Raw genomic sequence first — 14,042 nt, forward strand, 5'->3', positions numbered from 1 at the left:
GAAACGAAGGCTCGGCGAGCGTATAGAAGCGTGCTCGACCTCGTCGTGGCAACCTGTACGGCAGCGCTGGTAGGCGCGATGAGCGTCGTGCCACCTGACCCGAGACGGGTCGCAGGCGTCGTACCGAGCGCGTCGAGACCGTGTCCTGATGTGATCTGCACGGGTGAGTCACGTCGGCGTCAAAGGAGCGACGTGCGACCTGTCAGAGCTTGATCTCCAATCTCAGCTGCCTCTGTGCGTCCTGGGGAGGGACAAAATTGTCGCCGCCGGAGACGACTCGACGCCGCTGAGATTGGAGATCAAGCTCTGACAGGTCGCACGTCGCTCCTTTGACGCCGACGTGACTCACCCGTGCAGATCACATCAGGACACGGTCTCTACGCGCTCGGTACGACGCCTGCGACCCGTCTCGGGTCAGGTGGCACGACGCTCATCGCGCCTACCAGCGCTGCCGTACAGGTTGCCACGACGAGGTCGAGCACGCTTCTATACGCTCGCCGAGCCTTCCTTTCCATCCAATTAGGCAGCCTGGGAACGGTGGCGGTCAGAGGCAAAGCCTACGAGGGGTGGTGGAACCACATGTCACGGCTACTGCCGGCTCGACCCCACGATAGCACTGGTTGGGTAGTAGTCTAAGTTCTGAGCCTCGCGGCTTAACGGGTCTAACTGTGGCTAGCCACGCTGGAGTGCTTACGCGGTCTAAGATCAGCGGGAGCCTCTTACACCGGCTAAGTCGGCCATGGCACGCGATATACGGCGCTCGCGCCCAAATTTTCTTCGCCTGCGCGGCGGGCGATCGATCCTCCTCATGCTCAGCAATCGCCGCCTCAGCATCCTCCTCTTCCGATTCTCGTTGCTGCTTCTTGAGCGCACTTCGGCGACATCTAGCCAAATAGTTCTCACAAATAGCCTCAAGCTCAAACAAACGCATGTCAGAGAAGCCTGTGTATGCTGGTCCTCTTTGAACGATCCGCGCGTGAGGTAGCATAGGGCCTTGTTGGCAGCCAGCCAGCTTGTTGCGCTGCTTCGTTGCGATGAGCTGATTGGGATCGCAGAAGTGCATGCCAAGCACCGCCACGATCTTGAAGCAGAACACATCGCAACCGCATCGTCCGCACTGCCATCGGCATGCCGCGCCCGCCGCTTCGCCGCAGCCGCCTTAAGGCACGCATAGCGGCAGCACATGGTACGGTGCGCGTACTTGAGCAGGCGTTGCGCGCCGCAAGTAGCGCACTGGCCCTGGGAGACGGCGATATGGCGTCGTGCGCGGCATACGCTGGTCGGGACCGCGTCCAGGTATTTTTCGGGTAAACCTGGACTTTTGCAGGTATACCCGGGTTTTACCCGGAGTTGGCCTTGTGTCGTCTAAGTTCATGGCCCCCGGCCTTCCAGCGTCTAAGTCTGAGCCCGGCTCCGTGCGGGGGCTAAGTTGAGCGCTCGCTCGCTGCAGAGGCTAAGTGTAGAGCGACCCTCTAGCCCTACTACCCAACCATTACGATAGCCTCCGAAGGCTGACTTTGCGGCACCATCATCGGACGATGTCGACGAGTTGGGTCGCTCTCGCGGTAGCCAGATGACCTCTCTTTCTAGGAGCATCGGCCATGGCCGCAGGGAGCGCGGGGGAGGGCGCTGGAAGCAAAACGGAGCTCCGTTGGAGACGTTTTCAAGATTAGCGTGTCAGAGTGAAATGGCACTAGCCTGCACGTTTTTCAGAATTTCACCCCCCTCTTCTCGTTCCTCTCCCCGCGATAGTAAAATATTTGGGCAGCGGGGGCTGTCAGCCCTGCCCCTGCTGTAGGCTAGCGAAGAATGCGTCGACGGCCTGCTCGAAGCTCTTGCAGGTGATCGGCTCGTCGAGTCGGTGGAGCGGATTCTTCGTGAGCGTCTCGACGTAGATGTCGGCATACAGCCGCCGCAGCGTCTCGCGCAAGTCGCCGGCGGCGAGTCCTATTCGCGACAGCCGTCGCTTTCGGCGTCTGTCTATGGCAGGCGGCCCTCGCGGACGCGGGGATGCGCCGGTGCAGAGGACGAAGCGGAGGCCTGCAGAGGGAGCACGGCCCGCGCCTCAGTGATACAAATCTAGACAGGCGGCTGTGGCGGCAGGGCGGAGGACCTGAGGCGGTCTCAAAGTAGTGCAGCTTGTAGGTCGAGGTGGAGCAGGCGTGGAGCCCTCCGCCCGAGCTGAGGAGGGGGAGTGAAGGATGAGGTGGAGTGGCGATGGGGAGAGAGCGAGTAGCGATGGCCGCGCCCGCGCGGCGCCATCTTGTTGACGAGCTGCTTGAGCGAGAAGAGGAAGCCAAACATGAGCTTGTGATCGTCCGCCATCGCCTTGGCCGAGCGCGGCGCTCGCGCCCACTCCTGAGGATCACGTCAGGAAATGCGACTGTGTGGAAATACGGGTTTGATAGCGGCGTGAGTGGGAAGCACGAGCCTTGTAGAAGAGCAAGTCGCCCTTGCGGTTGAAGATCTGGCGGCAGTGGAGAGGGTGAGCTGTACGCGCGGTGGGACGGGAAGCGCCGCACTGTACTCACGTGGAATGAGTGGAGCATGCGCTGCCGACTCCGGTTGCTTTGCGGCCGCAAAAAAAGAAATTAAATCTTCAAGAAAGAGGGAAAAAATTGGGAAGGGCGCGTCGTCCCGGTCGTCGTCTCCTTTGTCACGCTTCACACTCGACCTCGCACTCGGCGATACTCTCCGACGATGCTCCTCGGTCTTGCCACACCGTTGAGAAGATCACTTCTGGCAGAGAGCGCGCTTGAGCTGAGCGACAGGCTGAGCAGCGTGCGGTGGGCCTGACTCTCAGCCTCGAGCCCTGAGCGCCGTCCGCCGCTGGGCGGCAGGCTGGGGGTTGTGTGAGTCACTTACCAACACCGAGCGCTCAGACCGCATAGAGCGGCGTCAGTGCTTCTCGCGATATTCTCGTTTAAAATCACAATGCTGCGCTCTGCCACTCTGCCAGCCCAGCCTCGCATCCCGTACGCATGGAGCGCTCTACATCCTTCCTCCGCTCTCGCATCAATTCCTCGGGCGGGCGACGGCGTCCCTAGGTCCGCGTCCGGCGGCAAGGCTCTGCGCTCCGTGGACGGACCGCGCGGCGGCCCGCGGAAACGGGGGCGCAAGACGCGGCGCGGCCTGCGCGCGGCGCGGACCCGGCCCGCCGCCTCCCGTGCGGAGGTCTACAGCTTCTTGACGTCCTCCAGTGCGCGCAGATGGCGTCGCTTGTGCAGCACCGCGGAGCCGATAAAGTAGAGCTGGGCGCAGATGGCGAGCAGCGCCAGCGCGGCGAAGGCCATCCAGCCCTGCTTCGTCTTGATCATGTTGAGCGTCAGCACCCTCCCCGCCATGATCGCCGCCTCCTCCAGCGAGTCTTGCTTCTCGATCACCCTCATGTCGGGCAGAGAGTTGGAGAGGTGGGAGACGGTCGACTCGCCCGCATCGCCGTCGACGTAAAACATCTTCGCGGGCCGCACCCTGTGCCACGCCTTGCGGATCGGCTTGACTACAAACTCGTGCTCGTAAGTGTCGCCCGCATTCAGAAAGTCGAGCGTGAAGTTGTTGCCGCCGCCAATGATGCGAAACTTGTCCGCCTTCCAGTTGTCGTCGGCGACGATCAGGCTGTAAGCGTTGCCCACCCCTGGACGCGCGGGCGGCGTGGGCGGTGGGTGCACTGAGCGACCGCGGAAAACGCACTGCGGCCGCGCACCCTTGTTGTAAACGGTGAGTGTGACGTTGAACGGCTTATTCACGGCGTGGCCGTGCGTCTGGCTCAGCTTCTTGTAGAAGAGGAGAGACGCACGCGGCTCCTCGGCGTCGTCCGCCGCAGCCGCGAACAGCAGCACCGCGAGCATGGCGTGTGTCAGACACACCCAGTCGTGACTTGAGAAGAGAAAGCAGAACGGCCCCGCATATCTGTGATCTGTCGGCGCCAAACCACCTCCCACCGAGGCGGGCAGGTTCCACACGCGTGAGCAGACTGCCCCGTTGGAGGTAGGCCGCTCGTCTAGCCAATCAGCCTTAAGCGAGCGGCCTGGCCGTTGGAATGGCCGGGAGGGTGGAGAGAGGGGCGGAGTCGGCTCGGAAGCGCGACTGCAGCCACGGGGACTGCCCGCCCACTCTCGTCGGGTTGAGGGGAGGACGACTGTCTCCGCAGGACCTCAGTTACGAGCCGTCCTCCCCTCGAGACGCGAGGCCAGTGCACTTGGGGCCGAGCCCCAGCGTACACCGTCCCACACGCCTCACGCGGCCTCTGGCTGGAGCGGGATCGCAAGCGAGTCCCCCTGGCCGGCGCGCGTCTTCCGAGAGAGGAGCAGGAGCGAGGGACATTCTTAGTAAGCCGGCATGCAGATGCATGCACGGCCGTTCAGAAACTCTCCAGCCGTTGGAATGGCTGCGCTCCCGCCCCTCACGCCGGGTGGACAAGCGGGGGGGAGGTCAATGACCTGCCTAGTCGCCCGACATGCCAGGCATGCCGACCTTTCGGAGCCCCCCCTCGTAGACGTGTGCCGCTGGGATCATTCCAGTACGCCCGAGGGCCCACACTTCGGATGGTGCTCACCTCAACACCTTGGGTGCAGTCCCTCTGACCCTACCCCCGGTGCCGGTGTGGGCGCTGGCCGGCACACTTAGGTAGAGGTACAGTAAGGTACAGACATGGGCCACTTACCTAAGGTGGAGGTATAGGAACATAGGGACAAAGCGACAAAGGAGGTGTGCGAGAAGCGCACCGCCCGCGACAAAAACAAGTACTACACCGTCCGCGGCGGCTACCTGACTGAGTTCTACCCCAAGAGCGTCCCTAGTCAGGAGCGTCCCGCTCCCCGAGCCCGAGTCCCTTCCAGCTACCGACGCGATTCTCAATGGCACTTGCAAATCCACGTACCCGCGGCCGCGGGCGCTCGCTGCCATCAAGAATCACAAGGACTGGTTCGCGCACCAGGAGCTCGTCAAGGCGCGGGATGTACACGTCAAGAACTACCCGTCCCTCGGAGACAGCGCCGTCAACAACCGCGAAGCCGCGCGCTTCGTCTCCGCCTCAACGCCTTTCGCCGGCAAGGCCTTCGATGTCCGTGTCGACGGTACGTACGCCACCGCCCTCTCCTCCGACACCCTCCAGGACGAGCTCCAGCGGAAGCTCGGCCTTTGGCTCTCCGCGGCGCTTCCCACCCTTCGGGTCGCGCTCGAGCGGGGCATGCCAGTCGATTTTTCTTCGGCGACTACCTTTACAACAAGGCCCACCACCGGCGGCCCCACGACGGCGTCCTCGCCGCCTGGGCGGACGCGATGCGCGCCCCGGCCAACGCGCCGGTCGTGCACGGCGACAAGGAGAAACCAGAGCTCACCCGGCAGTACAACGAGGGGTACAAGACTGACCTCGCAGAACCCCATGCGGGGCCGGGAGGATGCGATGAAGTAAATGAAGTCAAGCTCTGGACGCCCCTCCTCAAGACCTCCTCGCCGGGCGTTGGCAACGCCTCGAGTGGCGGCACGCCCGCCTCCGTTGGCCACTCCTACGCCTTCGGCAACACCGAAGAGAATGAAGGCCCGCCGCCTAAACATGGGCTGCAAGGCGCGCGGGCAGCCCGGCCAACCCTTCTCCCACAAGACCGGCCACAGAGGATGTAGAATGTAGAGCGCTGTAGAGCTGTAGAGATGTAGAGCTCTGTAGAGCTGTAGAGCTCTACATCCGCGCGCCGCGGGACGAAGCGCCTCCGTTGTAGAGCGATGTAGAGCGCGATTTTGTTGTAGAGTTTGTTGTAGAGGCTCTACAGCCAAACCGCCGGGAAGGCAGTGACTCAAAGAGGTCGAGTCGCACTAATGGGGTGTCTCCGAGCTTACTGGAGCTCGCTGATGGACGGCCCTGACTATCCCTGACACACAGAGAGTCACTCTGACGGCACACAACACCCTAACTGCGTCATGACCAGCCTGCCATACGTCGCCGGTGCCGCATTCGTCGCTGTGCTTCTCTAGCAGGCGGTGGACTGTCGGCTGCGAGGACGGTCGCATTTGCGTGAGGCGAGGCGAGCATTCAGATGCGTTGCATGCGCCATGCCTCGCGCCAGCGCGTGCGGGAGCTCCTGGCTGAGCGTTGAGTCCAGGCGAGTTGCGCTGGCCACGATCGCTGCGCCAAGCCGAGCTGATGCGCCGAGGCGCCGGCCAGTCGCAGCCGTGAGGCATGCCACAGCAGCAGAGGCACCTGCCACACCCATTGGGCGGGCAGACAGAAGGCCAGGGCAGCACTGGCAAGTGCAACGCGCCTCATGTCGGAGAGCGACCGTGCCTCTGCTTCGCCGCGGCGGATGATCTGGAGTTTGTTGTAGAGATTTCACGTTGTAGAGGCCTCTACATCGCTCTACATCGGACTCACATCGTCACGCGGCGGATGTAGAGCTCTACAGCTCTAGAGAGAGAGAGAGATTTATCTCTTCTTCAGCTCTACAGCGCTCTTCATCTCTACAGCTCTACAGTGCTCTACACTCTACATCCTCTACTCCCTCATCAGCCAGCCTTCACCGCAATCGGCCCTTCGTGCTCGTCCCTAACCCAAAAAAGCACGATTCTGAAGTTGGGCCCTCAGCTAGGCGGCGCGAGAAGAAAGCGCGTACCAGGTGGCCTGTTCACGCTTGGGAGACCTCGCTGCAGCGCGGGGTGGTGCGCCTGTCCCTGGGGGCGCTGGGTCGATTGGGTGTGAATAAAACGCACATCAGAATTCTTTAGTGACGCGCGCATCTAGTGGAGGAGAGCATCTGGGGACCCTCCCTGTGCGCCCCCCCATCATGGACACACTCAACGGTGGGACTGTGTGCGACCAGCTACCCGTCGCCATCCCCTTCACGCCGCCGGGACCCACTGCGGCAGCGGTGCCGGAGGAGCTCGGCAGTGCCGCGATCCTGCGCGAGCAGCTCGACTCCGTGCCGTCCTCCGCGGCCTCGCCCGCGCTTCCAATCGCCGTGATACTCGAGGAATCTGCCGAGGCCGTGCTCTCGCCCGGCGATAATGGCGGCCGCGACACCGCTGTGCCTGCCGCCACGCCCGGCGGGCCCCCGCCCGGCAACGTGTTGGGCAAGCGGCAACTCGACGAGCCGGCGGGCAGTCAGCCGGTGGGCAAGCCCCGGAAAGAGCCCAAGCCGCGCGCCGACACCGCGCTGCCGCCCGGCTTCTCGCGCACCGTGCGCAACGAGAAGAAGAAGGAGTACTGGTACGTGGCGCCCGACGGGTCCAGGCACTCGAGCCGCGCGGCGGCGTGGCGCCAGTTCTCGACGACGACGGCGGATGGCGCCGCGCGGCTGCGGGCGGCGGAGACTGCGAGAGCGGCTGCCGCCTCGGCAGCGGCGGTGCCAGAGGTTGTCGCTTCGTACTCTGTCGGTGGGAGCGAGGAGGATGAGGCGGAGCTGGCGACGGTGCTGCCCGAGGCGGTGGCGACGGTGGCGGTGGTGACGGCGGCGGAGGCAGCGGCGGGGGAGGAGGAGTGGTGCGGCTCCTCCCCCGCTCCAGCGGCGGTTGCCCAGCAGGGCGCAGGCGGCGAGGCGCCCGCCGCTCTTGTGCCCGCTCCGAAGCTGCGCGCGGACGCGGTCCTCCCTCCCGGCTACACGCGGGCGGTGCGCAACGAGAAGAAGCACGAGTGCGCGCCTCCCCCCCGAGTAGACTCCCCCCCGAGTCGACTCCCAGTAGCTCGTGGGCCCGTGGCTCGGTACCTCGCGGCGGGAGGAAGAGGAGCCCCCCCCCCCCCCCCCCTCCTCCTCTCCCCCTCTCCCCCTCTCGCCCCTCGTCAGCGCCTCGCCCCTCCTCCGCAGGTACTGGTACGTGGCGCCCGACGGGTCGAGGCACTCGAGCCGCGCGGCGGCGTGGAAGCACTTTGCGCCGGCGGTGCCGGAGGAGGTGGAGGCGGCCGCAGCGAGCGCCGCGCTCGCTGCCATCAAGGGCACCTCCTCCACCTCCTCCCTCGACTCCACCGCCCTCACTCTCGTCGCCGTGGCCTCGCCCGCTGCCGCACCTTCGGCCGCACTCGCGCTCGGCGAGGCGCCGCCCGCCCTGGCGGACCCCGCCCCGGCGGCGGCCTCTCTGGCGGCGGGCGAGGCGAGGCAGGAGGCGGGGCAGGAGGAGGAGGCCGCCCCGCAGCCGTCGCCCAAGCCGAGGGAGTCTCGCCCCCGCGACGAGCTCCCTCCCGGCTTCACGCGCTTGGTCCGCAGCGCAAAGAAGCACGAGTGGTGGTACCTGTCGCCGGACGGCACGCGGCTGTCGAGCCGCGCGGCGGCGTGGAAGCACCACTCGGGGGAGCAGCGCACTGCGGAGGGCGCGCCCGCGGCGGACGGCGCCGCGACGGCGCCCGGAGAGGAGCTGCCGACGGTCGCCGAGGCGGTCCTCGCAGAGGCGGTGCCACCGTTGATGGTGCTGCCGTCTGCAGCCGAGGCCGACGCTGTCCGCTCGAGCGTCGCGCCTGCGGGCGACGCTTCCGCCCTCCCGGCCACTCACGCGACAGCGGCTGCTCTTCCCGAAGTCGCCACTCCGGCGGACGCGAGAGACGCGGGCGAGCCCGCCCTCAGCCCTGCGCCGCCTGGACAGCCACGCGCAGACACGCCGCCGGGCTACACGCGCGCGGTGCGCAACGAGAAGAAGAAGGAGTACTGGTACGTGGCGCCCGACGGGTCGAGGCACTCGAGCCGCGCGGCGGCGTGGAAGCACTTTGCGCCGGCGGGGAGCGACGGGGTTGGGCAGTTGGGCATTGCAGAGGCGGCGGTGGCGGTGGCGATGCCGATGGCGTCGCACGGCGAGGTGGCGGCGGAGATGGTGCTGCCTGAGGCGGTCGCTGAGCTTGCGTCGTCGCCGGTCGACGCTCCACTCATCACTATTGCCACGAGTGCCGCCGACGCGGCTCCGGCCGAGGCGTTGCCAAACGAGATTTTGCAGCCCGGACACGCGCCTGTGTGAGTCACTTGTGAGTGACGCCGCGGAGACTCCGGGAGAGGTGTCCCCGGCAAGAGAGATAGACTATAGTGGAATTAATGCACACTAGACTGTGGACAGTTGCTAAATTCTCTCGGTCACGTTTTCCGCTTTGTGACTTTTGACGCGATCAAATGTGGGGTGGACGCGGCCCCCGACCCCAGGTCGCTGGTGCCGTGGGCGTGGCTGGGCCGAGTGGTGCCCCGGGCCCCGCCGGCCGCCGCGCGCCGGCGGTGCCCCCCAGCCCCCACCCCCTCCCCCACGCCCCAGCTCGCGCAGGTGGCGCTCTCTCGTCGGCCAGAGCACCCACGGCAGCTGGCGGGTGCCGCTCTTGAGCAGCTCCTCTCGGCAGACGTGCCACACGTCGCCGTAACGGTAGAAGGGCACCGACGGGGCGAGGTGATGTATGTTGTGCATATTTTGCGAGAGCAGCAGAACGGAGAGGAGGGGCGAGGGCACGCCCGTGGTGACCGACGTCGCGAGGTACTGGTCGAGCGACTTGTGCGGGCGGTGCGGCAGGTAGTCGAAGGTGTACAAGAGGTAGGTCGCGGCGCCAACAAAGGGGAAGAGCCAGAACGCGACTGCAGACACGTCCCACACCCACCAGAGCACCGTCATGTAGACGGCGGGCGTGGCCGCGAGGTCGAGCTCGACGACGTTGCGCCATCTGCCCGGCTTCCGCTGCGGATAATCTACCTGCTCCTCGACGGAGCGCTCGATGGCGAACGAGACGTAGTAGTAAAACCCGGTCGCCCAGCGAAGCGGAAGCAAGACGAGCGGCCCGGCTCCCGCCCAGTGGTCCGGATCGAGTTCGGACTCGTTGAGGTGAGCGTGGTGGGCGAGATGGATGAGGCGGAAGGCTCGGTACATGCCAACGAAGGGCAGCGAGGCGGCCATCCCGACGGCGGTGTTCAGAGTGCGCCATTTGGGAGCGACGGCGCCATGGACGGCATCGTGCATAGCAGCGGCCTCACTCGACAGGCGTCCACTCGCCTTTGGATTGTGTGGGTCCAGCGAGGCGAGGGTTCCGAGAGTCAGAGCCGTCGAAAGAGCAGTGATGATGGAGAACCGTGTCAGGGCTCGGACGAGGAGATGGCATCGAACGGGCGTCATCGTCGAACTACTGCGCCATCGCGCTGATGTCGAACGAAGAAGGAACGCACCAAAAAAGTTTCTCGGAGGTTAGTGCACCACTGACCGCCGACAAACACTTACAGCAAGAACACTTTTTGTCTTCCCTTTGAACAACTTCGAAGAGCTTGAGGGAAAAGAAGAAAAAACGGGGCTGCGTTGTTTGGGAACACAGCTCGCCGCTCGCCTTCGTCGACACCTCGTCGTCGCCTTAACAGCTCGCCCTCGTCGTGAGACACACACATACACACAAACACACACACACACACACAAATGGCTCACGCCTACACAGTCCCAGCTGCTGGCGACATCAGCAAAGCCGGCGACGGGAAGTCGCTGCTCGAGCACATCGTGGCGGATGTCAAAGCGCTCCTCGCCGCCAAAAACTGTGGTCCGATTCTCATCCGGCTATCGTGGCACGATGCAGGCGTGTTTTCAAACGGCAGCCTCAAGGGTGGCTGTCCGAACGCAGTGATGCGCTTCACCGACTCCGGCGAAGGCACCTTCGAAGCAAACGCAGGGCTGACCGACGTGGCGATCGGCCTGCTCAAGCCGATCGCCGACAAGTACGTGACTGCGGGCGTGATCTCAAACGCCGACTTGTGGGCGCTGGCCGCGAACGTGGCGATCGAGTTTATGGGAGGCCCCCACGTCGTCACCCGTTTTGGCCGCCCCGACGCCAAGGACTCTGGTGAGTCGGTCGAGTCGCAAGTTGGGAGGCTGCCTGATGGCGACAAGGGCGTGTCGCACCTTCGGGAGGTGTTTGCGCCGAAGGGGTTCGACGACCGTGACATTGTCGCGCTTTCCGGCGGGCACACGGTAGGCGGCTGCAAGCAGCAGCGCTCCGGCTTCGACGGCCTCTGGACTGAGGCTCCGCTCGTGTTTGACAACTCGTACTTCACCGACCTGCTCGAGAAGACCTACCGGCCCGAGACGGTGGAGGCGACCGGCTGCCCGCAGCACCGGTCGGACAAGGGCACCATCATGCTCATCTCCGACCTGGCGCTGCTCGAGGACGCGGCCTTCAAGTCGGTCGTCGAAGAGTACGCCGCGGACCAGAGCCGGTTCTTCGCCGACTTTGTGTCCGCTTGGACCAGGCTCCAAGAGAACGGCGTGGGCGACCTGCTCCGCGACGAGCTGGCACCGCCGAAGTAGCGGATGGAGTGCCCGGCCTGAGAACGGAGGGCCCGCGCCGCCTCTAGACGCCTGGGTCTGCCCTTGCCGAGCGAGAAGCCACTGTACCTCTTTGTCTCTCTAGCTCACGCGGGTTGCGCCACACGGAAGGTCAGATAGGTACACCTGTTCGCCTCCGCGTCGTCTCTCTGCGCGCCGGCGGTGGCTCGCACGCGTGCTCCGCGAACTCGCTCGATGTATCGGCCGTGTGTCGCGTCGACCTCTGAGCTCTCGTGCACGTGCTGTAGCTGAGCCGGCGTGCAATGCGTGCTGTTTCGGTCTATCATGTTGTTGTCTGTTTTGTTTATTCACACGTCTTGGCTATTTCCAATTCACTCTGACCACTGGGCGAACTTCAGCCTGCCCGCTTGAGTTTCCTCAATTGGCTAGAATTTTGCTTAGTACTCGAGTAGAAAAAAAGAACAGCTTCAAGCACGGACGGAGCGGGCATTTCGAAGTGGTCAGCGGGCATTTCGAAGTGGTGCGGCGGCAGGCTGCCACCGCTGCCCGGCTGCCCGGGCGCCCCGAGCGGCGGCGGAGGGCCGCCCAGGCCACCACCAGTGCCCCTCCCACCGGCGGCGCGGCGGCAGCGGCGCCGACCGCCCCTCCATCAGCGGTGGCGCGACGGCTGTCGTCGGGGCGCCGGCAGGTGCCGCGCGCAGAGGGTGCCACCGGACCGGCCGACGCGCGCCCGGCGGATCCTTCGTCGTCCATAGCGGGCCGAGCACCCCCGCGTCGCTTCTCGGCGCATTGGAGAGCAGGGGAAGCTGCTGGCGTCGCCGCTGGGATCGGCGGCGGCGCCAGCAGCGTTCTCGGATCTGAAGCCGACTTTGAGCGGCCGCCGATCGATCGATCTGAGGGCTGGCCGATGGGTGGCGCTGGGACATCGCCGCCGCCGCGGAGGCCGGCGGCGACCAGAGGAGCGGTTGGGGCGCGTGTCACATATGTTACCTGCCAAGTGAGCATTCAAGTGTGTTTCGAGATTTATTCGAGATTTGAAACTCAGATGTTCGTTTCCAGTGGGGAGGTGCCAGACCTGATCTTAGAATCGCTCCTAGTATGAGGTCATCTGGCTACCGCAAGAGCGACCCAACTCGTCGACATCGTCCGATGATGGTGCCGCAAAGTCAGCCTTCAGAGGCGATCGTGGGGTCGAGCCGGCGGTGGCCGTGACATGTTTGTGCATGTTGTTGTGCATGTCAATTTTGATGTTCTATTGTCCGTGTAGCGTGTTGCTCCCAGCGCCCTCGCCCGCGCTCCCTGAGGCCATGGCTGGTGCTACTAGTATGGGGGCTACCTGGATACCGCGAGAGCGACCCAACTCGTCGACATCGTCCGATGATGGTGCCTCAAAGTCAGCCTCCGGAGGCTATCGTCGCGTCGACCGTCGAGCCGGCGGTGGCCGTGACATGTGCATGTTGTGGTTCCACCACCCCTCGTAGGCTTTGCCTCTGACCGCCACCGTTCCCAGGCTGCCTAAATAACCTGGTTTGTGGACCTCCCGCACCTTACCCTTACAGGCCACCATAAGGGACCCCGTTGTCCGTTTGACATCAGACTTTTTTTGAGTTGGAGGTAATAATTAAAAGGATTGCACTGTCCCAAAGAACTGATTCATTCATTTCACCCTCACATAGTAACAATACCTCAAAGTTGAAAACCTCCAAAATAGGCCGTCAGGACTCTGTCAGGACTCCGTCAGGACTCTGTCAGGACTCTGTCAGGACTCCGCCAGGACTCCGCCAGGACAACCACTGCCCCCCCGCTGTGAACAGAGCCCTTAGCTAGAGAGTAGGGAGGGGTGTACAGTCGAGTTACTCCCGAGGGCAGGGACGGCCCTCCACTGAGGGAAAGGGCGCAACGGGGACGGTATGCTCACAACCCAGCCACGCAGCTCTTTGCTCGCGTACAGCCAACGAGTTTGCTGGTCCACAGGCAGGCCAGGCCGTGAGCGTGGGCCGGTCGGGCCTGATCCTGCGGTGAGCACTGGAGGGCTATGCGGCTCGCTCCGTCAGCCGACTTGCGCCGTCGAGCGGTCGAGCGCTTCGGGTTGGACCCGCGGGAGGGTCCCTGCGCGGCTGACATGGCCAGCCAAGCCGTGTGCGCTGCCGTGGGCGCTGTCGTGGGTGCTGCCGTGGGTGCTGCCGTGGGCGCTGCTGTGGGCGCTGCCGTGGGCGCTGCCTCGGTCAGCAGTCGGTCAGCAGTCGGTCAGCAGTCGGTCCGCTGCTCGGCGCTGGCCTGCAGGCCGCCGGTGGCAAATCGGGGGGGCGCGGGCCATGGACGTCGTGGCCGAGCTTTGCTGCCTTCTTGCACGTTGCCGGCTGTAACGTTGCCTGCACCATGGCCGCGCCTCTCTTGCTTGTGCGCTTTCATGGTCGAGCCGAGTGGCGCGAGAGTGAGCGTGATTTCTTTTGTCTGTCAGGACTCTAAGTTTCTGTCAGGACTCTCAAGTTTCTGTCAGGACTCTCAAGTTTGCTTGTCAGGACTCTCAAGTTTGCTTGTCAGGACTCTCAAGTTTGCGTCAGGACTGCCCCATCAGGACGATTCCGCAGAGGGCGCGCACGGTCGAAAGGGGGGCTGGGCGTCTATCATTCACTGCTGGGGGGGAGGGGAAGGAGGGTTGCAGTGAAGGAAGGTGGAGGTCTCGTCGGAGGCACTTGTGAGCACTGTGAAGACCGTGCGCCGTCAGGACCCCGCCAGGACTCTGTCAGGACTCTGTCAGGACTCTGTCAGGACTCTGTCAGGACTCTGTCAGGACTGTCAGGACAGGTGCGGGAGGTCCACAAACCAGGTTT

At 64.4% G+C, this 14,042-nt stretch overlaps 5 protein-coding genes across 5 annotated transcripts; 2 read left to right on the forward strand and 3 right to left on the reverse strand.

The window, feature by feature from the left end:
* Positions 1–2,847: 2,847 nt before the first annotated feature.
* Positions 2,848–3,876, reverse strand: EMIHUDRAFT_444341 (hypothetical protein). Its single transcript, XM_005774367.1, has 2 exons — positions 3,704–3,876; positions 2,848–3,634 (listed from the first exon to the last, which is right to left on the reverse strand). Exons 1-2 carry the CDS (start codon positions 3,846–3,848, stop codon positions 3,177–3,179), a joined length of 603 nt encoding a protein of 200 aa, XP_005774424.1. The 5' UTR covers positions 3,849–3,876; the 3' UTR covers positions 2,848–3,176.
* A 2,900-nt stretch (positions 3,877–6,776) lies between these two features.
* Positions 6,777–8,928, forward strand: EMIHUDRAFT_116913 (hypothetical protein; the record flags this gene model as incomplete). The annotated part of the gene is made up of 2 exons (XM_005774368.1): positions 6,777–7,621; positions 7,794–8,928. The coding sequence occupies 2 exons, from the start codon at positions 6,777–6,779 to the stop codon at positions 8,926–8,928; spliced, it is 1,980 nt and encodes a 659-aa protein (XP_005774425.1).
* A 113-nt stretch (positions 8,929–9,041) lies between these two features.
* On the reverse strand, positions 9,042–9,903 carry EMIHUDRAFT_240669 (hypothetical protein; the record flags this gene model as incomplete). Its single annotated transcript, XM_005774369.1, has 2 exons — positions 9,042–9,111; positions 9,254–9,903. The coding sequence occupies 2 exons, from the start codon at positions 9,901–9,903 to the stop codon at positions 9,042–9,044; spliced, it is 720 nt and encodes a 239-aa protein (XP_005774426.1).
* Positions 9,904–10,256: 353 nt separating this feature from the next.
* EMIHUDRAFT_444342 (hypothetical protein) lies at positions 10,257–11,588 on the forward strand. The gene has a single exon (XM_005774370.1). The coding sequence runs from the start codon at positions 10,348–10,350 to the stop codon at positions 11,227–11,229; it is 882 nt and encodes a 293-aa protein (XP_005774427.1). The 5' UTR covers positions 10,257–10,347; the 3' UTR covers positions 11,230–11,588.
* A 259-nt stretch (positions 11,589–11,847) lies between these two features.
* EMIHUDRAFT_368528 (hypothetical protein) lies at positions 11,848–12,213 on the reverse strand (the record flags this gene model as incomplete). The annotated part of the gene is made up of 1 exon (XM_005774371.1): positions 11,848–12,213. A coding segment is annotated over one exon (366 nt), but the record flags the coding sequence as incomplete, so codon positions are not given.
* Between the last annotated feature and the right edge of the window lie 1,829 nt (positions 12,214–14,042).

The sequence above is a fragment of the Emiliania huxleyi genome, assembly GCF_000372725.1.
Source record: "Emiliania huxleyi CCMP1516 unplaced genomic scaffold EMIHUscaffold_313, whole genome shotgun sequence".
Taxonomy (NCBI): domain Eukaryota; phylum Haptophyta; order Isochrysidales; family Noelaerhabdaceae; genus Emiliania; species Emiliania huxleyi.

Coding starts and splice junctions, on each gene's coding strand:
- EMIHUDRAFT_444341 (XM_005774367.1), bottom strand. CDS start 3,848: ATGCTCGCGGTGCTGCTGTTCGCGGCTGCGGCGGACGACGCCGAGGAG. Junction 3,635..3,703: donor ACTCACCGTTTACAACAAGG/GTGCGCGGCCGC, acceptor CCGCGCGTCCAG/GGGTGGGCAACGCTTACAGC.
- EMIHUDRAFT_444342 (XM_005774370.1), top strand. CDS start 10,348: ATGGCTCACGCCTACACAGTCCCAGCTGCTGGCGACATCAGCAAAGCC.